Source organism: Hylobates moloch, unplaced genomic scaffold (assembly GCF_009828535.3).
Source record: "Hylobates moloch isolate HMO894 unplaced genomic scaffold, HMol_V3 SCAFFOLD_11, whole genome shotgun sequence".
NCBI lineage: Eukaryota > Metazoa > Chordata > Mammalia > Primates > Hylobatidae > Hylobates > Hylobates moloch.
Genome location: NW_026652286.1, coordinates 48,447,832 through 48,475,320, shown reverse-complemented (window position 1 = coordinate 48,475,320; position 27,489 = coordinate 48,447,832). Strand labels below are relative to the sequence as shown.

General features: G+C 46.5%; 2 protein-coding genes and 1 pseudogene across 2 annotated transcripts in view; 1 reads left to right on the top strand and 2 right to left on the bottom strand.

The window, feature by feature from the left end:
• Positions 1-18,651: 18,651 nt before the first annotated feature.
• Positions 18,652-26,987, bottom strand: LOC116476709 (mitochondrial cardiolipin hydrolase-like). Its single transcript, XM_032166965.2, is given in 2 exon segments — positions 18,652-23,782; positions 26,516-26,987. Coding segments are annotated over 2 exon segments (762 nt in total). The 5' UTR covers positions 26,943-26,987; the 3' UTR covers positions 18,652-23,447.
• The window catches only part of GVQW3 (GVQW motif containing 3), a 43,319-nt gene continuing 34,481 nt past the window's right edge, over positions 18,652-27,489 (bottom strand). The window contains exons 3-4 of the mRNA XM_058424522.1: positions 23,632-23,782; positions 18,652-23,552 (exon numbers count right to left, since the gene is read on the bottom strand). The gene's annotated coding sequence lies outside the window, so the exon portion shown is untranslated. The remainder of the gene's footprint in view (positions 23,553-23,631; positions 23,783-27,489) is intronic.
• Positions 19,230-22,288, top strand: LOC116476161 (myosin phosphatase Rho-interacting protein-like; annotated as a pseudogene).

Here is a 27,489-nt window from a genome sequence, read left to right as displayed (position 1 = left end):
ACTGTTTTTATTTATATTGCTAAGAGTCATCTATATTGTCGCGTGTTGCTGTGGTTCATTTATTTTAACTGTTGTTTTTCCATTGTGTGAATTTATCCATTTTTTCACCCATTCTCCTGTTGATGAACACTTTATTGTTTTTGTTCATGTGAACAGTTTGCTCTGAATATTCTTGTTCATGCCACCTATTGAAATTATGAATTTCTCTAAGTCATTTGAACCCAAGAGTGAAATTGTTGGGTCAACTTTTCTCCTAAAGTTAAATATTCATGTGTTCTACTTTGGGAGAAAATGCCAGGCCATTTTCAAACGTTAGACATAATATTTGATACTGTGAGAATGAGAATAAGAGTGTAAAAGTGGAAGCATGGAGATCAATCTTTGGGATGCTCCCACTGCACTCTGCTCTTTATCCAAGAGACTTTGCCAAATTCCCTCTTTTTTAGAAGCCTCCCCTCCTCCCACACCAGCCACAATCAGTTTTCCTCCTGTAGGTTCCCAAGGCACCTGTTTCATGCCATACTTTAGGTAACTATCAGACCGTATTGAGATAATAATTCCTTCTAGCAGGTAGGAAGCTTCTAGAAGGCATGGGCCAAGATTCTTTGTATTCTCCATGCCTAGGACCTAGATGGGCACAATAAATAATTCAGTAAATGAATGTTCTTCCTCAAATCTATACCCCACTTTCCCAGTATCAGATAATGAATGAAATTTATTCTTTCTTTAATAATATAGAATATAATTGCTTGTTTCCATGGTAGTTGCCGATGCCAAAGCTCCTTGAAGGAAGGAACTACACCCCTTTTTTATTATATCCAACCTTTAATATAGTGCTTGGCAAATTGTAGATGCTTGAAAAGTGTATTGAATATGTTTAATAAATTGAAACTTGCAGCATTTTAAGAGTGTTTATTCACAGCCTGGGCAACATAGTGAGACTCCATCTCTACAAAAACATTTTTTAAAAATTAGCCAGCTGTGGTGGCACGTATCCATAGTCCTAGCTACTTGGGACTGAGGCAGGAGGATTGCTTCAGCCAAGGAATTTGAGGTTACAGTGAGCCATGATCATGCCACTGCACTCCAGCCTAGGTGACAAAGTGAGACCCTCTCAAAAAAAAAAAAAAAAAAAGTGTTTATTCTGAATGTCGGTTACCATGGTCCAATGCTGGAGATAAAATGTAGAAGATTTAGCTACTTATAAATATGCCCTGATGACCGTAGAACATATCCATGCATGTGGCTTAAAAAACAAAAATAAAACAATTCCTGGATATCAAAGGGTGAGATTTCATTTATATTATATAAAGTTCAAAAGCAGTTGAAAATAATCTATAGTGATGGAGGTCTGAATAGTAAATACCTTTGGGGAGCGACCAATAGAACACGTGGGAGCCTACTAGGATGCTATCAATCTCTATATTTTGATCTGGGTAGGGGCTGTATGTATAGATATTGCATATGTAAAAGTTTATTAGGCTGTACATAAATGATTTATGTGCTTTATATAGATTGTATCTCAATAAAATAAAAAGCACTATAATGGTGGATTCGTGGCATTATACATTTGTCATAACCCATAGAATGGACAACACCAAGAGTGAACCCTGGTGTAAATGATGGGCTTTCAGTGACTGATGCTATGTCGGTGTAAGTTTATTGATTGTAGCAAGCACACCGCTTTGGTGCAGGATGATAGTGAGGGAGGTTATGCATGTATGGGGATGGGATATACACAACATCCTCAATTTTGCTGTGAACTTAAAATTTCTCTAAAAAAATAAAGTTGATTAATTTTTTAAAAAGTGAAAATTAAAACAGGGCAGGCATGGTGGCTCATGTCTGTAATCCCAGCAGTTTGGGAGGCTGAGGCAGGAGGATCACCTGAGCCCAGGAATCTGAGACCAGCCTAGGCCACATGACAAAACCCTGTCTCTACAAGACCTTGTCTCTACTAAAAATAAAAAGAACTTAGCCACCTGTGGTGGCACATGCCTGTGGTCCCAGCTACTTAGGAAGCTGAAGCAGAAGGATCACTTGAGCCCAGGAGGTGGAGGCTGAAATGAGACATCCTTGTTTATGCCACTGCACTCCAGCCTCAAAAAAAAAAAAAAAAAAAAAAGAGAAAAGAAAACAAAAAGCCCACCTATACCAATTAGGCTTTGTTTTTCTTTTGGTGACAAACATGAACGAATGAATGAAATGGCTTAAGAAACAATGGATTAGTTGGACATGGTGATGCGCTAGTCCTAGCTACTCAGGAGGCTACAGCAGTAGGATGGCTTGAGCCCAGGAATTTGAGCTTACAGTGAGCTATGTTGTGTTTGGATGACAGAGTGAGACCCTGTCTCTTAAAAAAAAAAAATGTTTGTTGTTCACTAACTGAGAAGTTCTGGGGTAGTTTTGGCTTCAGGCATTACTGAATCTAGGGATTCAAACAGAGCCAGTCTTAGTATCTCCTCATCTCTGAGCTCTGCCATCTGTGTTCACTTCATACTCAGGTTCCATCTGTTGGTTCCCAGCAGCCCCAGGTTTACATCATCCACCCTGCTTACAGCCTCAGCAGAAAAGAGCACCTGCCATCTCATGAACAATCTTACCAAAATTTCCGTGCTCTGTTGCTATGGGCTCTATCTGGGTCACATGCCCATTCCTGAACTGTAGACAGGGGCATGTAATGCCCTGATTTGCCAGGTCTGAACCACATGTTACTCTGGGGAGAGAGGAAGCGATGTGGGTAAAGTCAGTTATTCCCAAAAAACATGGAGTGAGTGCGAAGGTGGGCTTGGTTGCCCTTAGGAAAATTGGGGTACTGCTGTCAGAGGAAGGTGAAAGAATGCTGCAGAGCAAAATCACAGTCGCTCGCTGAAATACACCATGGAAATGTGTAATAAGAGTCGCTCAAATGTTCATACCCTTCTATGGGGCTCAGAATACACTACCCCAAAATATGGCATCTTGGCATATTGAATATTTAAGCTAAAGGAGTTTGAGAAAATGACTGATGCAGGAAGAGCTCTCTGACCTCCACCCATCCTTATACCCAAAGCAGGTCTTAGGAACCTCTTAGCACTTAGGAGAGGTGCTATCCCTAACATCCTTTTCTCCAAGATAGAGGGGCACCAAGAAGAATCTGAGCAAACAGGCCTTGCTAAGTTTCCCCCAGCTTATTAACCTTAGCTTATACCCACTTTGTCCTATCATATTTTTCCATGACTTTCCACTCTTCATCAAACCTCCCATGTAAATGCTTAGGTTTAGCAATTTATTTGGGTCTTTATTTCCTTATGATGATTCCTATATCATGTAAAATTTACATTAAATAGATTTGAATGCTTTTCTTTTGTTAATCTGTCTTTTATTACCAGGACTTCAGAACTTAGAAGGGTAGAAGGAAAAGATATTTTTCCTCTGCTGCACCTTTGATATAGGATTCCTATTTGTGGGAATAATCCAAAAGATGGAAAGAATTATATTTACAGGGATTTGAATTTCAATGCTATCAAAAACTTGAAGACAACCTAATTATCTTGCAATAGAAGAGTATTTACCTATCCCAAGCATCTACTCAGTATGGAGTCATTTTAAATGAACGTTACAAATAATTGACATCAAGGAATATGCTTATAATAAGTGGAAAAGCATATGCATGTGAATATAAAAACAAAATGGAAGAGGCCCAGCGCAGTGGCTCACGCCTGTAATCCCAACACTTTGGGAGGCCAAGGCAGGTGGATCACGAGGTGAGGAGTTTGAGACCAGCCTGACCAATATGGTGAAACCCTGTCTCTACTAAAAATACAAAAATTAGGTGGGCGTGGTGGCATGTGCCTGTAATCCCAGCTACTCAGGAGGCTGAGGCAGAAGAATCGCTTGAACTGGGGAGGCAGAGGTTACAGTGAGCTGAGATCGTGCCACTGCACTCCAGCCTTGGCAACAGAGCAAGACTCCGTCTCAAAAAAAAAAAAAAAGAAGAAAACATGTCCAAACATGTCCAAACATTAGCATATTAGGGTAGTGGAGCTATGGATTATTCTTTTTTCTTTTCTCTATTTCCAAGTTTCCTTTTAGGTATTTATATTATCATTATAATGTCATAATATATTGTGTCAAACTCTATCTTATTAAAAATATTTCATTCTCCTAAATTTGGAGTGGAACCAAAATAAAGAAACCGTGACATCAGTCAACTAATGATTCTGGCTAAGGATATAGAACTTCAGAGCTAGAAGAAACCTCAGAGATAATCCACTTTAACTGCCTCCTCTTATATAAGAGAAGTCTGAGACCTAGAAAGGTGAAGCAATTTGTTCTAAGTCATACAGGAACCAGGAAGCAGGTCTCCTGATTTTCAGGCTAATATTTCTTCCACTGATTGAGGCAGTCAATTAAGTTTTAGAATTTTGTGAGATTGCTTTCCTGAAAACGCATCCTCAAGTTCAAGTTGATATCCATTCTTTCATCACTAATTCAGATTAAACCAGCTATTATTGCTTTTGTTGGGAAAGTGATGTTTTACAAATAATATTTAAAACTAATATCATGGCCATTTAGGTCCTTCTCCTTCACATCCTTGCTTTCTTTCTTTATAAGCAATTTACTGAATAAATGCAGAGGAAGTCCAATTTACTTTCATCCTTTCTTTATAAGCAATTTACTGAATAAATGCAGAGGAAGTCCACATCTGGCTAAATTAAGTGGACCAATGTAAAGTCTCTTCACTTTTCAGCTTCCTCATTTATTCAAAGAATGAGCACCAGGCCCCATTCCATGCCAGGCCCTGGAGATATGAAGATGAATAAGGAAGAAACTTTAGGCCAGGCAAGGTGGCTTACACCTGTAATCCCAACACTTTGGCTGACTGAGACAGGTGGATTGCTTGAGCTCAAGAGTTCCAAGACCAGCCTGGGCAACACAGTGAGACACTGTCTCTACAAAAAAATCAAAAATCGAGGCTGGGCGCAGCGGCTGACGCCTGTAATTCCAGCACTTTGAGAGGCCAAGGCGGGTAGATCACCTGAGGTCAGGAGTTTGAGACCAGCCTGGCCAACATGGTGAAACCCCATCTCTACCAATAATAAAAAAAATTAGCTGGGCATGGGGCCATGTGCCTGTAGTCCCAGCTACTCAGGAGGCTGAGGCAGGAGAATCACTGGAACCTGGGAAGTGGAGGTTGCAATGAGCTGAGATCACGCCACTGCACTCAGCCTGGGCAACAAAACGAGACTCCATCTCAAAAATATATATATATATCAAAAATTATCTGGGCATGGTGGTACACACATGCAGTCCTAGCTACTCAGGAGGCTGAGACTTGAGCCTGGAAAGTCAAGGGTGCAGTGAGCTGTGATTGTACCACTGCACTCCAGCCTGGGTGCCAGAGCAAGACCCTGTCTCTAAAAAAGGCTAAAAAGGCACAACCTTTATTCTTCTGGAGCTTGTAGTTGAGTGGGGAAGATGGGATGGGAAGATAGACATGCAGATAGCTGTATACATTATAGAAGAAGGTAATAACACAGGATGTTCCTAAAGGTACTGTGCTATGAGAGTAGGGAAAAAAAAAAAGAAGGATTCTTTCCATCACAGAAGGCTTCATAGCAGAGGTGGCATTTGGGCTAGACCTCATAAAGTGAACAGCATTTCACCAGGCAGAGTAGTGCGGAGAGAGTATCAAAGATAGCAAGGCAGAGAAAATAGGAAAAGCAAAGGCAGGCATGAAGACATAAAAAAAAAAATACACATAGAATGGTGACCTTGAAAAGCAAGATGAGGGATGTTAGACTCTTAGTGGTCCTCAACTGGGAGTACTTGTTAGAATAACTTACAGAGCTCTATTAAATTTTGGAAGATTGTGACATACATCCTCGAATAAAAAACTTAGATGGCTACTGAGATCTTGTCTATGCCCTAAAACTTTTTGGATCTATGTTTACCATAGTACCACCAGACTTACTAACACAAGTTATTACCATTTAATCCATATTGGAACCCAAGTGGCAAAAACACTGCCTGTACTCTGGATGGTGAATTGACACTGATGAATGGCTTGATCATTAGAAAACCAAAGGGGATTGCAAATGAAAATAGAAATAAAGACATAGTCTCACACACTGAGTTTTCCCCAGTTCGTTTTTGGGGAAAAAAAAAGCCCTTGTTTTAAATGTTCACCCAAGTGCTAAGATGCCTCAGGTGAGGAGCTGATGATAATCAGTAATTATCCAAGGTGAAATTCAAGATATTTTATAAAGATGGAAATAATAACCCTGCCAGAAATGGAAATCAGCTATCATGGGGTAGGGGGCTATAAATCCAAGCATAATATCCAACTTGTCTTCACCTCAGAGAGTTTCCAGCTGTTGATGGCGTTCTGCTGTGATTTGCCAGAGATGAAGTGCATTTTTAAAACTCTGCTCCAGCCAGCTAAATGGAAAGGCTTGGAGCCATACTCTTTCAAGAAGTGTTGAGCACTTGTAAAGTCTGCAGAGAAATGGTAGAAGGTGTCCACTTTCTTGTCAGTTCCAATTAAGATCTTTTCTTTGCAACCCCAGAGTTGAGCATTATTTTCTAAGTGAGCTAATGGAAGATCAAGTCAGGTCTTTCTCGGGTTGAAAGGACACTTGTTGAGATGCTATGGGCTTTAAACTTACCGCTCCAAGGCCAGTAGTTCAAATTCAAGCCTTGCTGAAGGCAGAGGTAATAAAGGAACACACGCTTATGGAGAGCCCAGGGAGTATATGTGTCAAGAAATAATTATGGGAAGGAAATGGTCCAAATAATGCTTGAATGAGTATTTGCACACACACACACACACACACACACACACACACACACACACACACACATTCTGTGCTGAAACATACAAGGCAATCAGTGGTAATGGCGGTTATCTCACCAGATCATAATTAGATTGGAGACTGCTTGGGAGCAAGGACTGAGGCTTTTTGTGCTCTGAATCCCCTAGCAGTGTTGAACTGATGATTGGCCTGTTGAATTTGAGAAGACAGTGGTATGGGCATGTGGCAATGTCTTCCCGCAGTCCCACTAGATTGCCTACAGTGCCTCAAACAGGCCTTGCACCTTCACACCCTGCCCTGTGGCTGTACCCCTCTGATTACTCCTCTGCCTAGAATGCCATCCCTTCTTGCACCTCCGTGCCTTTCAAAGTCTGTCAAAATCCTTTTTGCTCTTCATAATCTATCTCACTGTCTTTTGAAAATAATTCTTCAAGCACAAGGGGGAGCAGAGAATGTTCTTGGAAGTCAGAGAAATCTAGATTTGAGTCCCAATTCTACTTCTTTCAAGTTCTTAAATTACCTCTTTGTGCCTCAGTTTCTTCCAGGTGGTTTATGGGGAAAATTTATTTATTTATTTATCTATTTATTTATTTAAGAGATGGGGTTTTGCTGTATTTCCCCGGCTGGTCTCAAGTGCCTGAGCTCAAGCAATCCACCCACCTCGGCCTCCCAAAGGGCTGGGATTACAGGTGTGAGTCACTGCACCTGGCTGGTTTTAGGGAAGATTTAATGTGATAAAATATGTAAACTACCTAGCTCAGTGACTGGCACAGGATAGATTATCAATGCATGATTGTTAGGCTTATTCATCTTCCTCTGTGAAACCTCAGTGCTTAATAACTGTTAGTTTCCTCTGCCTATACATCCTTTAACATCTCTCTTAGGTTCCTTCCCCTGCTCCACCACCCCCTTATCAGCTATTGCCCTCTTCTCTGTTCCATAATGCCTTGTTTATGCCTCTCTTATAGCGCTATATGCTGACTTGTGCTGTAACTCATTGTGTTACTCTCCCCTGTAAGCTGAAAACACCTCAAGGCACTATCTCCAGCAACTAGCAGAGGGACTAGTTTAGGAGAGACATTCCGTAAATGGTTTTCTAATTGAAATATAACATGTAATCCAGCTTTCCAGAAGATAAAGTGAGCATGTAACATGTCTTCTCCCAGCAAGTGCTGAATGGTCTAAGTAGCAAAGAGAAAATTTCCCTGCAATTAAGTGTTTCAGAGTTGATTGCTGTCCATCCAGCCCAAGTAAGCAGAGCCTCAATTTCCAGATGTTTTTGTTTCTCCCACTTCCAGCCTAGCCAGGCCAGAGAAGCATTCCCATAAGGGTAACCCAATATGTGTTTTTTGATGACCTGATTAGAGTGTGAAATACTTTCTTTGGAGTAAATACACAACAGTGAGGTTTTTCTCTGTTTTGCAAGGGACAGAAGGTGAGGGAGTGAGAATAATCGAAGCCAGAGGAAAATCTATCATACCCCAAGAGATGAAGAGCACATAAAGCCAACACAACAGATATTGTCCTGGGTCAAATATTCAAAGCCTGGGCCATAAATGACTATACACTCTTGAACTGACCATAGGAAAAGAAACAGAAGCAAAAGCAAAACAAAAGTTTCCTAGAAGCTGTTCTTTGCAGTGATATCTGTACCAGTAAAGAACTAAAGCAACCTAAACATCAATCCAACTGAACATTTTCTGAACTACTAAATGCACGGTACTGGAGTTATGGATATGTTGGTGAAGCTGGACTTCTAACCTTAGTCCATTGTTCTATTTGATTACCTTCTTTTTTGTTTTCTTTCTTCCTTTCCTTTCCTTTTCTTTCTTTTTCTTTCTTTCTTCCTTCCTTCCTCTCCTCCCCTTCCCTCCCCTCTCCTCCCATCCCTTCCCTTCCCTCCCTCCCTTCCTTCCTTCTTTCCTTTTCTTTCTTTCTTTCTTGACAGGGTCTTGCTCTGTCACCCAGGCTAGAGTGTAGTGGCACCATCTCAGCTCACTGCAACCTTCACCTCCTAGGCCAAGCAATCCTCCCACCTTAGCCTCCCCAGTAACAGGATTACAGGTGTACACCATCACCCCTGGCTAACTTTTGTATTTTTTGTAGAGGCAGGATTTCATCATGTTGCCCAGGCAGGTCTCGAACTTCTGTACTCAAGCTATCCGCCCACCTCAACCTCCCAAAGTGTTGGGATTACAGGTGTGGGCCACCACATCCAGGCTTCAATTACTTGCGAACTCAGTATTCACCTAAGAAAACAGAACTACTATGAATTAATGCGTAAGGAATTTATTATAGGAATTCAAACTAATACAGTTGTGGGTGCAGCTGGGGAAGTGCCACTCTGAACTTGGAGGGAGGCAGGGATCGATGGAGTCACTGAAGAAGTCAATCCTAGCAGCCAAGCACACTCAGAGGTTGTAAAGGGGCAGCAGAGGAGGAGCTGATGGAGACATCTACAGAAGGCTGTGGGTCCACTGCAAATATCTGGTGCTAGGTTTGGAGCTACTATTGGTCAACAGGGTCAGCAGTCAGGAAAAGCTGGATATGGAGTGGAGGAGAGTGAACCTGCTGGTGCCTCCTCGCCTGTTGCTGTAACAAACCCCCATGATCTTCAGAGAGCGATGGCTGCTGATTCACTTCTGCCTCTAGATCTCAAGCAACTATCACTGTTTGTTTTTTTCTTTTTAAGATGGAGTCTTGCTCTGTTGCCCAGGCTGGAGTGCAATGGCATGATCTTGGCTCACTGCAACCTCTGCCTCCCGGGTTCAAGCAATTCTTCCGCCTCAGCCTCCCAAGTAGCTGGGATTACAGGCATGTGCCATCACGTCTAGCTAATTTTTGTATTTTTACCAGACACGGGGTTTCACCATGTTGGCCAGGCTGGTCTTGAACTCCTGACCTTGTGATCCCGCCCACCTTGGCCTCCTAAAGTGCTGGGATTATAGGCATGAGCCACCATGCCTGGCTGCAACTGTCACTCTTAACCGACTTTAACCTAGAACCATACAGTTACAGTTTAACCAAGCTGACACACATAAATTTTCTCCATAACCATAAAGTGATTCCTGTCTTCTCCCAGTTTCCTACAGTGGAAAAAAATTGGACTTATAAGTCTAACAGTGCTGGGCTCTAATTCTGGGCCTGCACCTCTGTAGCTGTCTGAACTCAGGGAAATGACCATTTCTGTGCCTTAATGAATCTGGAGCCCTTCCTCTGTGCTATCATAGTCCCCATGTGCTGCTTTCTGTTGTGTATATATTTCATTTTATTCTCATTATCTATTTATGTGTCCATTTCCTCCATTAGACCTTAAGCTCAAGCACATGGGTCATATCTGATTCCTCTCTATATTTATGATGCCTAACAATGTCTGGCACAGAGTAGATGCCCAGTAGATGTTTGCTGAGAAAATTAGTCCTTGAAACAGAGAAGCTCATCAGACTATCAAGCTGGTAGTAGAACCCAGTACTAACATATTAAGGCAGTGAGACCCATCTCTGTGTCTGTCACACTCTCAGCACCCTGCAAAATCAGGTCCCAGACACCCTCACCTCATCCACAGCTTATATCTTAAACCATTCACCACATTTCACTTTCGAACCTGTTTTAATTATCCTGATTCCTGAATCCTGAGCTTGACCTCTGTTTATGACCTGCTATCACCTCTTAGACCTTCAAATGTTCAGGCTTCTGGCTATGTTATTTGAATTTTCATTTTTCCCATCTGATTAAATACTTTCTCTTTCTTGGCATATTTCTCACCCCATACCCTAGGTTCTCAGGTCAGAGACTATGAAAAGTCCCTGCCCTCAGGGAGTACTCAAACTGGTGAACAACAGACAAGGTGACCAGCAATTCCAGGATGGTGTGGTAAGAGATCTGGTTGAAATAAGTTTAGGGTACTATGGAAACATAGAAAGAATGAAGATCACCTAAACTTGGAGAAGGGTAGTTGTCAAAAGGAAGTGTGGATTGATCTGAGTAATGAGACACTGCATAGGGGATTCCCAGGCAGAGAAAGGGAGAATATGCATTGTAGACAGAGACCAGCAATGCAGAGGTATGAAGACAGGAGAGATCAGGGTGTGGGCACCGCAGGTGGGTTGGTGTGGTGAGAAGAGTGTGAACGTGCAGTTGAGAAGTGGAGGGAAATGAACAAATGTCAGGCGGTGGATGGCTTGAATTCCAAGCTAATGAACTTAGACCTGACACTGTAGGACAGAGGTGGTAAATTATCAGGATTTGGCCCAGATATGTGCTTTGTTCACCCCACATAATTTTTTTACATTTGCTTTGCCAGTATTTTAAAACTGGGAGGTTTTACATAAAATTCTGGGTTTCCAGCTTCTGTGGAAAAATCAGGTGATCTGGCCACACTAGGTTGTCATTCGTTGCTTGTCCTTCTTAAGTGCCATATGTGTTTTGTAACTCGCTAGTCTCCACCGCACCTCTTTGTCCTCATACTCCTGCACTCTTGTTTTTCTTTAGGGGGAGAAACATTTCTCACTACCAGTATCTCTGTGAAAAGTAAAGAGTTGAAGGTTAGAGCCAGGCATTTCAGAAAATGGGAACAGCATGTTTCTTTGTGGAAATAAAGAAACAAAGTATATCCATTAAAACACTGCAACTTTCTCTTAAACCAGTTCTCTTCACTTGTTTATGTTACCTACAGGATTTGCTATCTAAAGAATAATGACCACCGGGCCACCTTACTTTAATAAAAACTTGTGATGCTCACAGACCGTCAAGCAGGAATGTGCTGGGTGTTCTAGTCTTAAAGAAAGTGTAAGAGACATGTATGTGTCTGGCCAGAGATTGTCAAAGAGAGGCCAACACTGACTCTCACAGCCTCAAATAAGTGATGAATCAAGTAGAAAGAAATTGGAAGGACACAAAAAAGAGCTTGTTGGGGGCCACAGGCAGCTAATGCAGCCAGTGACAGCATAGAGGAAATGCAGCATAACCTCCAACTCCAGGATCTAGGGCCTAAAGGCCAGAACCACTCCCTGTAATCATGCAGAACTGGCCCAGCTTCTCAGTAAGAGGGTTGCTGGGTCCTTCAGACTCGCCCCTGCTTCCCCCTGCCCCACCCTCACATCCTGGGACTGCGCCGCACTTCCGCTAATCTGAACCCTCCTGCCCTCTCAGAGTCTCGAACTGCTGCTTCTGAGCTCCACGTAGCTGGTGAAAGGAGGCTGCCTTGGGCTCTGTGGGGGCCTCCTGTCTTCATTGATGATTCTCTGCAGCTCAGCTCCTCTCCCCATGTAACTGATCCCAGTCCTCTGGTTCTGTCAGCGCCTCTGCTGTGTACACTATGACATGTGTGAGCTCCCAGCTGGGTGGGAACCCTGAGTGAGGTGTGAGCTTCCTCCCAAGCCATTGAAGCTGGCTTTCTGCAGTAAGTCAAACACTTGGGCGCTGCCGGTCTTAGAAACAGTGCTTTTACTACATGGTCAGGGAGAAGGGATCCCCTAAGTCTTCAAATTGATCTCTCTGCTCCTCCATCTTTTCCCACCTCAATTCTGCTTGTACCCGTGGAATTACTATACATTAAAACATAATGCTAAATATGTCATGTTTCTCATCAAAAGCCTTGAGCAGCTCCTCATTTCCTACCAAATTCAAACCAAATTATCTGCCCTGGCGTGTTGGACCTATCCCAGGCTGACCCCAAAATGCTATTTTCTAGGCTTATCTCCCACTATAAATAACAAATGCTGCCAGGCACGGTGGCTCATGCCTGTAATCCCAGTATTTTGGGAGGTCGAGGCAGGTGGACCACCTGACGTCAGGAGTTCAAGACCAGCCTGTTCAACATGGTGAAATCCCGTCTCTACTAAAAATACAAAAATCAGCTGGGTGTGGTGGCGCGGGCCTGTAATCCCAGCTACTAGGCAGGCTGAGGCAGGAGAATCACTTGAACCCAAGAGGTGGAAGTTGCAGTGAGCCGAGATTGCGCCACTGCATTCCAACCTGGGCAACAGAGTGAGGCTCCATCTAAACAATCAACAACAACAACAAAATGCTCCAGCCAAAATTTCATTTGGCCATCTCTGCAGGCAAGAAGGTTTCTTGCCTTGGTTCTTTTCTTCCTTCGTGCCCATTTCCAGCTGTCCAAAGCCTACTCATTCTACAAACTTCATCTCGAGCCACCTCTCAAAACTCCTAATGGTTCTAGTCACATGTCACTCTTGCTTGAGGTACCTGCCATACATTGTTCTCCTTGTTTAACCCTGGGTATAGTCTATTTCTTTTTTTAATTATGGCCACACACCTTAGCCTTTTTGCAAGGCTGAGCTTAGACAAAAGGGGTTATGCATTCGCCTGTGTCACCATTCCTTGGACAGGGCCTGGTGAATGCCAAGATGCTTAGAAATATTTCCTTGAATTTTGTTCATTCTTCCTGCCATATTTTTTGGTGGATTAAAAAAAAAAATCTACCTTCCTGGTACCTCTCATGTAATCCTCATCTCTTCACAAAGGAATGGCTCTTAACTGTTATTTTGTCGAGTCTTGCATTTGATGATAGGCATCTCTTCCTGACATCCCTGCCAAGGAAGGATGCCAAGTAATTTCCCACTAGAGCAGATGGAAAAGTAGTAAGACCCATCCAGGTGAGACTAAATACCTGGGCAAGAGAGAAAGTTCACACACAAGGCATCAGAGTTAGTCTAACTGTGTCTCACTGGGGGCCAGGCTGTCTCTTTTTTTTTTTGAGACAAAGACTGGCTCTGTTACCGAGGCTGGAGCGCAATGGCACCATCTCGGTTCACTGCAACCTCTGCCTCCTGGATTCAAGCGATCCTCCTGCCTCAGCCTTCCAAGTAGCTGGGATTACAGGTGCCCCCCACCATGCCTGGCTAACTTTTGTATTTTTAGTAGAGACGGAGTTTCACCATGTTTACCAGGCTGGTCTTGAACTCCTGGCCTCAAGTGATCCACCCACCTTGGCCTCCCAAAATGCTGGGATTACAGGCATAAGCCACCGTGCTAGCCCAGGCTATCCTTTTTGCCAGATGTTCTCAAGCCACAGTAGTAAGACAGGCCCAGTCCACTGGTAACGGGGAACCAAGACCAAGCCAAGTCAGGCGTCCTTTGCAATCATCCTCCCCTGCATTGTGTAGCTAGCCTACCTCATCCCCATGGGGAGTGAGGGGACGGGAGGAGACATCATATTTTAAGTACCATACATCATAGATTCAAGTTTCTTGGAATTTCATCCCATAAATTAGGAGGCAATAAAATATAAAGGAAAGAGCACGGCCTTTGGAGCCAGCCAGAACAGGTTTAATTTTCATTGTTTTGCTTAGTATGATGTGGTTAAGAACTCTGGAATTAAGCAGAACCAGGTTCAAATGCTATTATGCCACTTCTTATCTCTATGACTTTGGGAAAATTACCCACCTTCTCTGAGCCTTCGTTTTCTAATATGTAAAATAGGGATAATAACACTATCCTCATGGATTTTTGGTGAAAATTAAATGAGAAAATACACGTGTGTCAGCTAGGATGTCTTTAGCTCCAAGTAACAAACCAAAACTCGAAATGGCTGAAACACGGCAGAATACACAAGGAAAATGTATCATCTCATATAACAGGAAGTCTAGAAGTAAGGAAGTTTCAGGATTGGTTAATTCATCAAAAATTCTTTTCATCTTTTTTTTTTTTGAGACAATCTCGCTCTTCTGCCCAGGCCGGAGTGCAGTGGCGCTATCTCGGCTCACTGCAAGCTCCGCCTCCCGGGTTCACGCCATTTTCCTGCCTCAGCCTCCCGAGTAGCTGGGACTACAGGTGCCCACCACCGCGCCCAGCTAATTTTTTGTATTTTTTTTTTTTTTTTTTGAGACGGAGTCTCGCTCTGTCTCCCAGGCTGGAGTGCAGTGGCGCAATCTCAGCTCACTGCAAGCTCTGCCTCCCAGGTTCACGCCATTCTCCTGCCTCAGCCTCTCCGAGTAGCTGGGACTACAGGCGCCCGCCACCACGCCCGGCTAATTTTTTTTTTGTATTTTTAGTAGAGACGGGGTTTCACCGTGGTCTCGATCTCCTGACCTCGTGATCCGCCCGCCTCGGCCTCCCAAAGTGCTGGGATTACAAGCGTGAGCCACCGCGCCCGGCTAATTTTTTGTATTTTTAAAGTAGAGACGGGGTTTCACCGTGTTAGCCAGGATGGTCTTGATCTCCTGACCTCGTGATCCGCGTGCCTCGGCCTCCCAAAGTGCTGGGATTACAGGCGCGAGCCACCGCGCCCGGCCCTTCTTTTCATCTTAATGCTTTTCCAACCTTGGTATATAGACTTTCCTGGGCTGGCTTCCCTCATGGTCATAAGATGGGTGCCACAGTTCCCAACATTATATCCAGATACTACAATATACAGAGCAGAAAAGGGTCATCTCTTTTGTGTCTTTCTAAAAATAAGAAAACCTTTCCCAGAAACATCTCACTGATACTCTCCCCCACATCTTTGGCCAGAGCTGGGTAATAAGCCTGCCTTTAATCCAATTGCTGACAAAGGGGGAATGGGATCACTATCATTGGCTTGGCCAGTTATACTGCAGATAGAGCCCCTTTTCCTGCCGGATGGATTGCTGGGTAAAATTAGAATTCTGTTAGCAGAGAAGGGGCAGGATGGCTACTGGGTACGCAAGCAACACGGTCTCTTACAGCATGGAATCTGGCACATAGTAAGCATTTAAGCATTTAACTCTTGTTATTAACTCTTACTAGCTGTATGAACTTATTCAAGTCACAAATCTCACAGATCCCCAATTTCCTAATCTGAAAATAGGAGTAGGATTATCAGCTTTGTTGGATAGTTATAAAGTTAAACAAGATGACACATGTGAAGTCTTTGGAGCTTAGTAAATGATAGCTACTTACAGTTGTATATAATTATTGCTAGAGTACTTGGGCAGCAGGCCGACATCTCCAGCAAAGGTTCCTGGAGTTGGCACCAGCCTGAAAAGCTCAAAAGCATGAGCACTAGAAACTGTTCATACTCAATTTTCTATAATTGTGATTCTGTGTGTTAATTTGCCAGACCTTAATCCAGTTGCCCATGCCCAATAGTTCTCCCTTCATGTAAGGAGATCCAGTAAGAAAGTGATTTCTGCTAGGTGGTCCCCTGCCCTTGCCCTTAGAGGGCACTAAAGGCAATCCTGCCTCTCCCACTGGATTTGATGGCCCAACACCAACATCAACTGATCCAAGATCCCTCTTCTTGGGCTTTGAGTCCTCAACTCAGGATGGGAGCTTAATTCTCCACAGCACCCTGGGCTATAGCTGTGTCAGACCCTGATTCCCATCCCAGCTCTGCCACTTATGAACAGTGTGACCTTAGGCAAAGCACTTAACCTCTGTTTGTTTGACAGAGTCTTGCTCTGTTGCCCAGTCTGGAGTGCAGTGGCCCCATCTCGGCACACTGCAACCTCCACCTCCCAGGTTCAAGTGATTCTCCCACCTCGGCTTCCCGGGTAGCTGGGATTACAAGCATGCACCACAATGCCTGGCTAATTTTTGTATTTTTAGTAGAGACTGGGTTTCACCATGTTGGCCAGGCTGCTCTTGAACTCCTGACCCCAAGTGATTCTCCCACCTCGGCCTCCTAAAGTGCTAGGATTACAGGGGTGAGCCACCATACCCCGCCGCTTTACCTCTCTTTGAATATCATCTGCTAGACCTGTAAAATGGGGCGCAGCCTCATGTTTTGCTACCTTTCCCTCAAACTCAGCCCTCTGGTCACTTGGAATGACTTGATGTTCCTGAACAGACCACAGTATCTTCCCCTCCAAGCCTTTACAGGTTACTTTCCCTTCCAGAATCAATGCCAACCCCATTTCATCCTCACCAATCAGGATGGGGTTCAGGAAAGCATTTCCTCTTTCTCCACCTCCTGCCCACAGCTCAAATGATCCTAAAGCACCTTGGACTTACTTCTTTTGTTCTTTTAACAGTTTATCAGTATTGTTTTTAAATTTTTTTATTGATACATAATAGATGTATATATTTTGGGGGTACATGTGGTGATTTAATACATTCATATAATTTGTAAAGATTGAATCAGTATAATTGGGATATCTGTCACATTAAATATTTTTTTCTTTATGCTATAAATATTCAAATTATTTTCTTCTGTTTTGAAATATATATTATTGTAATGTATTACATATTTATCTAACACTAGGTTTTATTTCTTCCATCAAACTGTGTATTTGTACCCATTAATCAAGCTCTCTTCACCTCCCTTCCCTCCTACTCTTCCTGTCCTCTGGTAACCACCAATCTGCTCTCTATCTTCATGAGATCCAGTTTTTAAGCTCCCACATAAATTTGTCTTTCTGTGCTTGGCTTATTTCACTTAACATAATGACCTCCCGTTCCTTACATTTTGCTGCAAATGACAGGATTTGATTCTTTTTTATGGCTGAATAATATTCCATTGTATATACATACCACACATTCTTTATCCATTCAACTGTTAATGGACACTTAAATAGATTCTGTATTTTGACTACTGTGAATAGTGTTGCAATAAATATGGGAATGCAGGTATCTCTTTGATATATTGGTTTCTTTTCTTTTGGATAAATACCCAGTCCTGGAATTGCTGGATCATATGGTGGTTCTATTTTTAGTTTTTTGAGGAACCTCCATAGGGTTTTCCATAGTGGCTGTACTAATTTACATTTTCACCAATAGTGTATAAGTGTTATCCTTTGTCCACATTCTTTCCAGCATCCATTATTCCCTGTCTTTTTGATAAAGACTTTTTTTTTTTTTTTTTTTGAGACAGAGTCTCACTCTGTCGCCCATGCTGGAGTGCAGTGGCACAATCATGGTTCACTGAAGCCTTGATTTCCCAGGCTCAAGCAATCCTCCTATCTCAGAGTCCTGAGTAGCTGAGACTACAGGCATCCTCCACCATGCCCGCTAAGTTTTTGTGTGTATTTTGCAGGGACGGAGTTTCACCATGTTGCCCATGTGATCCACCTGCCTTGGCTTCCCAAAGTTCTCGGACTATAGGCAGGAGCCACCACAACCAGCCTATAAAAGCCATTTTAACTGGGATACCTTGAACGTATTGCTATAATTGCATTGCTGTCCCAGGATGGGAACTTTTACTTGTCTTTCTTAACCACTAAGTTGTGAGACCACAAATTAAGACGAAGGTCCCTGGACTTACTCATTACTTTATCCTCAGAAAAATATAGTGTTGAAATGTCATCACTGCAAAGAAGTGTTTTCACTGAAGGGGAGCTCCAGTTCCAATGAAGTTCTATGGGTGTTGCCTGGAGCCCCAGTAGCACCATGGAATCATTCACCTCCCTCCCCTCTCATCCCCGGAATCCCAACTACAACAAATAGCAAGATGATTTCCTTCCTTGGGAGCCTATCCTAGCAAGTGGAGCATTTCAATAAATAAATAATAAGTGTGGAACAAATGGAAGAGGGAAATGTGGGACCCCAAGAGGAGGATTGGAATGAGACTTGGCAAGAGGCTGTGAATACATCCAAAGCTGATAGATTTATTATTGAGAAGTTTGTTTTTCCTCATGGATCTTCCCTGCCTCCAGTATAATAGCACGCAGGGCGGGACATAAAGCCAAAGTGATTTGGAGGAAGCAGGACACCTAAATTCATTTGACTTGGAAACAGCTTTAAATTTTTACATTCTGTCTTCAAACATAAGAGTTTCCCAATGGTCTTGGGGGATGCGTGTGCATTTATGCACATGTGCATCCTAGATTTTTGTTTCTTTCTCACAACATGCACGCACTTTGATAGGCGGAGATTGATTTTTAAAAAAAGATCACATTCCCATGCTTCTTCAATAAATTAGATAGAAAAGAGGCCCTTAAACTTCTTTTTTTATTTTTTCTGGAGCGCAGGAGGATTTAGGCATTCCGGATTCTCATATTTCTCCAAGGTGAACCAAATGTTTCCATTCCACATTTCAGGATCCCATTTCTTGCCATTTAATGCTCTAACTTTCCTGTAAGAAACCTAGGGCACCTGTAATTTCTACGAACATTGTAATTCTGCACCCACAGGATTAAAATTTGGGTCTGACTTTCAATTATCTTTGTCCCATAGCTATAATAGGTTATATATTAATATAAGTAACATATTAATATATATATAGTTTTGTATATTAGTTATAAATACATACATATTTTAAAGCTATAATGGAAGCTCTCTGGTTCTCTGAACATGCCTAAACTGAGAGTTTAGAATCCTGAGCTTGAAGGTTTTTTTAATAAGAACTTCAGCATCGTCAGAAGCAACTACTCCATCTTAAAATCCTTGGTCACAATTCTCACCTTAGTAGCGCATTTCAGCAGCCATTTGGTCTTCCAAAGACTTGCCTTTGAAGGCATTTCATCCCAGCTATTCACAAGGTGCTAGTTTAAGTAACGTTTGCTATTGCATGCCATGGACTATGGCGGACAGTTTTGGGAGATGCAGTTCGCCGACCTCCAAATGTCCTTGTATATTCTTGTTTGTCCCAGACTGCAAGGACTAACCATTTTCTGACCCTGAATCGTTTATATAATTAGTCAAAAACAGTTAGGTAGGTAGGGGTAGGTCAAGGTGACCACAACGTCCAGCAATTCACTCTCCAGGGGAAGGAGACTGGCTTGTTAACTGCTTGCTATAAAAGGTTCTGCCCTTAGCCCAGGGTTCCTCGGTGACATCACAGGCCCAAGGCACGCATAGCTAACATCGGGGCCATTGTATTGACTCGTGGGATTTGAGGGCAAGGAAACTTGCTCTACCATGCTCTTGGCCCTTTTGTTTGCTATGCTGTCTTTTTCTCATCCACTGGGTCTTGCCTACTTTCAGCACCCATAGAGTTGTGGCAAGTCAGTTTGGAGTCTTGTTACTCCTTGCCATCTTCCATGAGGTTGGAGCTCTTCCCTGACACAGTATCCCATTTTCCACTGGCAATGAAGTCATCATTGAATTCAAGCCCACTCAGGTCATATTACAATCCCAGATTTGTATCATGGAGGGTCAGTTTCCCATGACCGCTTTCATGTCAAGTATTATATCAGCAGTGTCCTGTCAGGAAAACACATCATTCTAGATCTGTGCTGTCCAACACGGTAGCCATTAACCACATGTGGCTATTAACATTTAAGTACTAAAATTAAACAAAATTATATATTATTAATTATATATCTTGAACAGGGTTCTGGGGCCCCTGGCTATATGCCAGGTACTGTCTTTTTAGTAGCTGGATCTGATGGATCCTGGGAAGTTCCAGGGAATTCTAACAGGCGGGGAGAGGAGGTGGGCGGGATGGCTGGTACAGTGGCAACAGGGTACCCAGGGAGCTTGAGGATGGCTACTATTTACTAGCTAGTATAGAGATATTTCAACACTTTAATCACCAATACAGTCGAACGTACCTAATGCAGTCCTGTTGGCCGGGGTTATGACTATGTAAATGTTATTCATAGTTAAGCCATGTAGGGGTCTCTGAGTGTATTTCCATTCTTGTTAAGATTTCAGTTTCTCCTACATTAATAATTGCCTTTTTGTTTTCTTTCGCTTACTTTCTGTATCTCTATCACTAAGTCTTCTCTCAAACTCTTTGAAAGAACAGTATGATGACCAAATCTGTCAGGTCCAGCTATATCCCAGGCACTGTGATGGCTTAACTATGGCTATCCATCAGATCCAGCTACTAAAAAGACAGTACCTGACATATAGCCAGGGGCCCCAGAACCCTGTTCAAGAGGCCAGCATTTGTTTGGATCAGTCAGTTTCTGTGCCAGTCAGCAGCCTCCAGTCCCTCCTGGGCACTGCCTTTGGCTCCCCCAAAAGGCTGACCTGAACCTTGCTTGCAACACCTACCTGGCCCAGGGAGCCCTGCATGAGAACCATCCTGAGACTGTTCTGGTGCCACCTGGCTGCCAGCCAATAGCTAGCTAGCCCCACCTCCCACATATCAGCCCCTGTCACTGAGTGCTCCACCTGCCCCCAGGAGGCTCAAACCTCACCAGGAGAGACAGCAGCCCCGGAAGAGATGTTGGTATCTCAGAGGATAAATATTTTGTAATGGCTTCTGTGGTCATAATGTGTAAATACTGCAAAATGATTAACCAAAAATTGTTAAATAATTGTAGATACAATTATATTAGAGAACGGAGGAGGGAAGCGCTATTAGAGAAATCTTCCATTGGTCAAAGTCAGTAGATAATGTCTGAACCTTGGTGTTTCAGGAATACCCTTAAAAGAAAAAAAAAGGACTAGGTCTGTAATAAAACTAATAAATAAAATTTAAAAAAAATTTTAAAGGTGCCCATCGCCCCCGTCCACCTGTCTTCTGAAGATGGGGGTCACCGGCTCTCCACACACAAGCTGACCTCTTGGCTCGAGAAGGAGCTGGAGCAGAGCCAGAAAGGGCCTCAGACCTTCTGGAGCAGAACCGGCTCCTGCAGGACCAGCTGAGGGTGGCCCTCGGCCAGGAGCAGAGCGCCTGTGAGGGCTACGGTTTGCAGCAATGGAAGAAACGCACCAGAAGAAGATTGAAGATCTGCAGAGGCAGCACCAGCGGGAGCTAGAGAAACTTCGGGAAGAGAAAGACCGCCTCCTAGCCGAGGAGACAGCGGCCACCATCTCAGCCATCGAAGCCATGAAGAACGCCCACCAGGAGGAGATGGAGCGGGAGCTGAAGAAGAGCCAGCGGTCCCAGATCAGCAGCGTCAACTCGGATGTTGAGGCCCTGCGCCGCCAGTACCTGGAGGAGCTGCAGTCGGTGCAGCGGGAATTGGAGGTCCTCTCGGAGCAGTACTTGCGGAAGTGCCTGGAGAATGCCCACCTGGCCCAGGCGCTGGAGGCCGAGCGGCAGGCCCTGTGGCAGTGCCAGGGTGAGAACCAGGAGCTCAATGCCCACAACCAGGAGCTGAACAACTGCCTGGCTGCAGAGATTACACGGTTGTGGATGCTGCTGACTGGGGACGGCGGTGGGGAGGCCACTGGGTCACCCCTTGCACAGGGCAAGGATGCCTATGAACTAGAGGTCTTATGCGGGTAAAGGAATCGGAAATATAGTATCTGAAACAGGAGATTAGCTCCCTCAAGGGTGAGCTGCAGACGGCACTGCGGGACAACAAGCACGCAAGTGACAAGTACAAAGACATCTACACAGAGCTCAGCATCGCGAAGGCTAAGGCTGTGACATCAGCAGGCTGAAGGAGCAGCTCAAGGCTGCAACGGAAGCGCTGGGGGAAAAGTCCCCTGACAGTGCCATGGTGTCCGGATATGATATAATGAAATCTAAAAGCAACCCTGACTTCTTGAAGACAGACAGATCCTGTGTCACCCGGCAACTCAGAAACATCAGGTCCAAGTGTACGGCACCTGTTCTACCTGGGAATGCAAACCCTGAGCTGCAAATAAGAACACAGACGTGGGAGACACCACAGCCTGAAGCTGCTCTCCTCTTCCCTCCTCTCCTCCAGTCCCATATTGGGTTACGCTGAGCCAGCAATGTGCACGCACTAACTCCACAGGTGTTAAAGGTAAGGTCACTTCTAAACACACAACAAAATTACCTTAAACATTAGGAGGTTAAAAGTTAAAAGCCCGGCCGGGCGTGGCGGCTCACACCTGTAATCCCAGCACTTTGGGAGGCGGAAGTGGGTGGATCACTTGAGGTCGGGAGTTTGAGACCAGCCTAACCAACATGGCGAAACCCCGTCTCTACTAAAAATACCAAAAAAAAAAAAAAAAAAATTAGCCAGGTGTTGTGGCAGGCATCTGTAATCCCAGCTACTCGGGAGGCTGAGGCAGGAGAATCGCTTGAACACAGGAGGCAGAGGATGCAGTGAGCCGAGGTTGCGCCACTGCACTCCAGCCTGGGCCACAGAGTGAGACGCCATCTCAAAAAAAAAAAAAAAAAAAGTTAAAAGCCCAACATGGAAATAGAAACAGCTGCTGGCCATCAGTCCTGACAGACCACGGCACTTACTACCCAAGGACAGGCTGCTGCAGAGCTTGGCACTGGCGTGCATACTGGTTTTAAAGAGCAATTATGCAAGGAAGCAAGGGAACAGCCAGCCTTTGGTGGCAATGATGCTCACGGGGTTGCCACAAAGGCTGCTTTTGCCACCTGCACCGCACATTCACATCTTCCCTTCCTCCTGACTTCCATTTCCTTTCCCTACTCTGAGGACCGAGCTCTGGCAGGGGCAGACTGTGAGGGACAAGGAGACTGTCGGCCCCAACCAACCCATGGAGAGAGGGACGAACTCTCAGGGAGATGCTGAAAGGGCCCACGTCAGCCAAAGCAGAAGAGGCTTTTCTAGAATCAGGAAAGGGAATGGGATCGACCTGGAAGAGGCACTGTGCCTTTTCTGTGCTGTGGCAGAAGCTTCAATTCCAAACCAAGATACGGACCACACTCCTGAAAATACCCGGTGGCAGGTCGTGACTGAAGTTATTTTGGCAAAGGGGGAAAAAAAAGGTCTGGCCCGAAATAACTGACCTGAAGTAACAGAAATTTCCCTTTCCTAACCTTCTTTAGTTCAATTTAGTATTCTAATAGATGAGACTTTGGTTTAACGATTTTTTTCTAGTGCTGAGGTCTCCCTCCCTCAGAACGCACAGCAGCCCGCAGGGAGGGCTCAACCCCATTCTTGGTTAGGTTTGGTTTTGGCTGGAGGTGCTGCAAGTTCTGTGCCATGAAAGCAATCTCCCTCCAGCTCTGGAGACAGGTGGGGCACAGCTTCAGTGACTTTTCCTTTTCTGTGGGAAAAAGGTATACTTTTCAGGGTTAAACTCTTCCCAGATGCGCTCAAATTCTTTCAGAAAAAGCCGCACGTACTCGTCGTCCTCCATGATGAGAACATTCTCCCTGTTGTTCTGGATGGCTTGTGTGGTCCAGTTGAGCGAGCCAGTGATGAGCACCCTCTTGTTCACAATGGCAAACTTGTGATGCATGTAGCCCAGGTCTTGATCGTGCCGGACCTGGATCCCTGCAGAAAGGACAAGGTGATTTCATTCCATGCAGGAGTCCCGCCTCCAGTGTGGACTGTTCCTGGGGGCTACTGGCTTTACTATATGTTTCCAGTTTGGCGGGCCAGGAAAGCCCGCCACGCTTTCACAGAGTGGTGGTGGCTAAGCTCCCAGGAGGGACGCTGAGAACCACAGAGGGGACATCACACATGGGGCCAGAGCATCACACACAGGCTATGGGGGACTGGGCAGGCCGTGGTCTGGGTGAGACCACACCTCCGAGTCTATACCAGCCAGTATGTCCCTTCGGGGTTACTGGTTACTGCCAAGGCTGTCACTAACCCAGTCAGGGTGACCAGGGCAAAGACAGGTTCTGACTCTTCCACAGCTAAGGCTGAGAGCCGTGCCCACTCTGCCCAGAGAGGCCCTGGCGTCTGGGAGCAGAGCCCAATTGGCTGGCACAACCTCGGCCACCAAGGCAGGAAGGGCCCTAACTAACAACGCACAAATGAATTCTCCTCTTCCGCACCCCCCTGCTTCCTTCACCAAAGAACCGGGCATCCTGGCCTCTGCTCTTCCCAGCTTTCAAACTCCTCTTGGGAAGGGCCTGTGTCTGTCTCCCCTGGAATAACACTGCCTCACTCACGACCTGCTCAAGGAATGAGGCCATCAGAAATGGGGCTTAAAAGAAGTTTTAAACAGGCTGCCATGGAACACAGTTGCCAGATTTTCCGAATCAAAATACAGGACATCCAAGTTAAGTGGAATTTCAGATAGAGAGTAATCTTTGAAGGGAAGTGTGTCCCATGGAGTACTGGGAACATACCCTAAAAATTACTCCCTGTGCATGGAACTCATATTTAATTGTGCCCTCTGAATTGGGCCTGGCAGGATGAAGACGCGGTGGCTTCCTTACCTCGGGGAGCCAGCCCTTCTCACACTCTGGCCACTCCTCCAGCATGTCCTGTCGGCACAGCCCTCCAAACACATTCCTCCACATGGTGGGCAATCTAAAACCCCACCATTGCCGACACCTCCTGCCTCCGCTGGGATCCACTGCCCACCTCCCCGTCCCCTCCCCGCGGGCCGCCACCTCTGGCCACAGAGGACTCCCTGCCGTTCCTCACAAGGAAGTCAGTCTGTGACCCAGGGCGTCTGTGCTGCTGCCCCTTCCAGCCGCATGCCTCTCCCTCCGGACAGTCCACTCGTGTCAGCAAGGTCCCTGCCCTGAGTGTCACTGCTCCTGGGCAGCTGACCTGGCCCACGCCACTTCCTCTCACACCACTGCCTCCTTACCCTGCTTTATGAAGTTTTCTTGGCCCTTCTTAGTGCCCTAAATGAAATATTCGTGACTTAGTTGGCATCTCCGTGGGAACCTGGCCTTGTGCTGTAGGATGTTCTAGCTCCTCACAAATCCTGGCACAGAGGGGACATGCCTTGAACAGATGAATGCCACTGGACAGCCTCGAAGTCAGCGAGGACGCTGGGAGGCCATCCCAGAGGGGATCCGATGGGACCTTGGTCTAGGGGCCCTTGAAGGGTGTTCACCAACCTCAGCTTCTACGACTCCAAAAGCAACTCAAACAGAACTGTACTGTGTACGCCTGGAGGTCCCCAAACCTCCCATTAAAATGACCAACACATGGGAGGACAGCTCTTGTGGCTGCCCCAAAGAGGAGGAGACATCCTCAATATGAAAACCACGTGCCCCACTCTGCTCCCACATGGCGCGCAACAATGCCCCACACCACCCAGAGCAGGGAGGGACCCTGGCTGACTCTGGAGAGGCTGCTCTGAGGCCCAGGTCAACAAGAGGCTATGGCTGTGCAGAAGGAACAGCGTGGCAGTGACTACTGCCCAGCCTGGACAATTCCCAGGGCTCCACACGTCTCTCGGTCACTGCGACCACCAGAATTATCAGATCCAACGGTTGCATGTGCAGGCGTGACTTTCTGGGTGCCTGAGTGAGGGGAGACAGAGAGGCCCAAGAGTCTGTGGGGGCAAATACACAAAAGGCAAGAGCAGGCTGGGCCGCCGAACTGGGCCAGGATGGACTGAGAATCCTCAGGTGGGACAAGGATCCCAATTATTCACATTTCCTGGTCCCTTCTGTCCCCACTCCATGAGAGAGGAGCCCCCGCCAGAGAGATATGTGTTCCCCTCCTTTTGCAGCTGGGAAAACAACCGAACGTCCTGGCGCTGCTTTCTAGAACATATGTTTAGGTCTCCCAGAGCCCGGTGGCCTGAGATTCACTCGGCAGCAGGTGGCCGAGTGAAGAGCCCTTCAGTCTGGAAGTCCAAGCACAACCCTGGCGTCCAGCTCTCCGGCCAGCAGGATCCAGGTTACCAGAGGCCGTCCGGGGGTCTCCGGCAGCCTGTGGGAGGGCGGGCCCGGGCTGCAGCAGTCACGAAAACTCTGCTAGCGGCGCCCATGGAGTTGCTAGGGGAGCCTGCTCCGCCTCTAACCCGGCACACGCAGGCCCACCTGCTTCCAGCATGCCGGGACAGGTCACTTAGAGAACCGCCCCCACCGCGGAGGTACCAAGGGCCCGGCTCGCTTATGCCCGCGCAGCCGGCTAGACCTGTGGGAGCTCTGCTTTCTCCGCGTTACACCACCCTGACCCCACAAGGCCACGAGGAAAGTAAATGAGGCCTCAGCCCGTCCCCAGACCCCCTCCCCTAAGTGTCCACCTTTGCCTAGGACCCCGCGTGGGTCAAGCCGGCCTTCTCCGCCTGGACCCCGCCGGGCCTACCTGCCTTGCGCAGCAGGCCGATTTGCGAGCCTTTGAGGGCCCTGTAGTCGCAGTCGGTGACGACCCGCACTCGCACCCCACGCTGGTGCAGCAACTGCACGGCGCGGCCTAGCTACGGGCTGGAGAAGGCGAACAGGCAGAGCTCCAGGCTGGCGCGGGCGGCCAGCAGGGCACGCAGCAGGCGGCTTAGCGCGATCTCGCCGTGGGGCAGGCCGCACGGGCAGCCCTCGGGGAGCCCGGCCAGCGCCGCGCCCGGAGCCCGCAGCAGGGCCTCGGTACAGGTCACCTGAGACGGGAAGAACAGCACCTCGCGCCGCGGCCGCCGCCGCCTGGACCGCAGCCAGCGCAGCACCCAGGGCAGCGCCTCCAGAGCCAGAGCCAGGCCCACAGCCGCCGCGGCCGCCACCTGCCAGCTCAATCGCCCCATGCCGCCGCTGACCCGGGCCCCAGGGCCACGTCGCCGCAGCCGAGTCTGCGCGCCCCCAGCCCCGGACCGCCCAGCGCCAGGCCACGCCCCCGTCACGCGCCGCCAGCGGCCATGTGCCAGGCCACGCCCAGCCCCCCATGGCCACGCGCCAGGCCACGCCATATCACGCCCTGCCAATTGCCACGCACCAGGCCACGTCCCCGTCACGCGCCGCCAACGGCCACGTGCCAGGCCACGCCCAGCCCCCCCATGGCCACACGCCAGGCCACGCCCCCGTCACGCCCCACCAACGGCCACGTACAAGGTCACGCCCTCAGCCCCCGAGGGCCACGCGCTAGGCCGCGCCATGTCCCCCACAACTGTCACGCACCAAGCTGAACCCACCCCTCCCACCAGCCCGCCCCCAGCCCTCAACGGGTGACCACGCCTCTCTCCACGCGCCAGGCCACGCCCCCCGCCACAGGCCCCTAACGCCAGGCCGCGCCCCCCATTTTCCTTCCAGCCAGGCGCCCCGCCACGCCCTCCAGGTTTCACCTCCCACCACGTG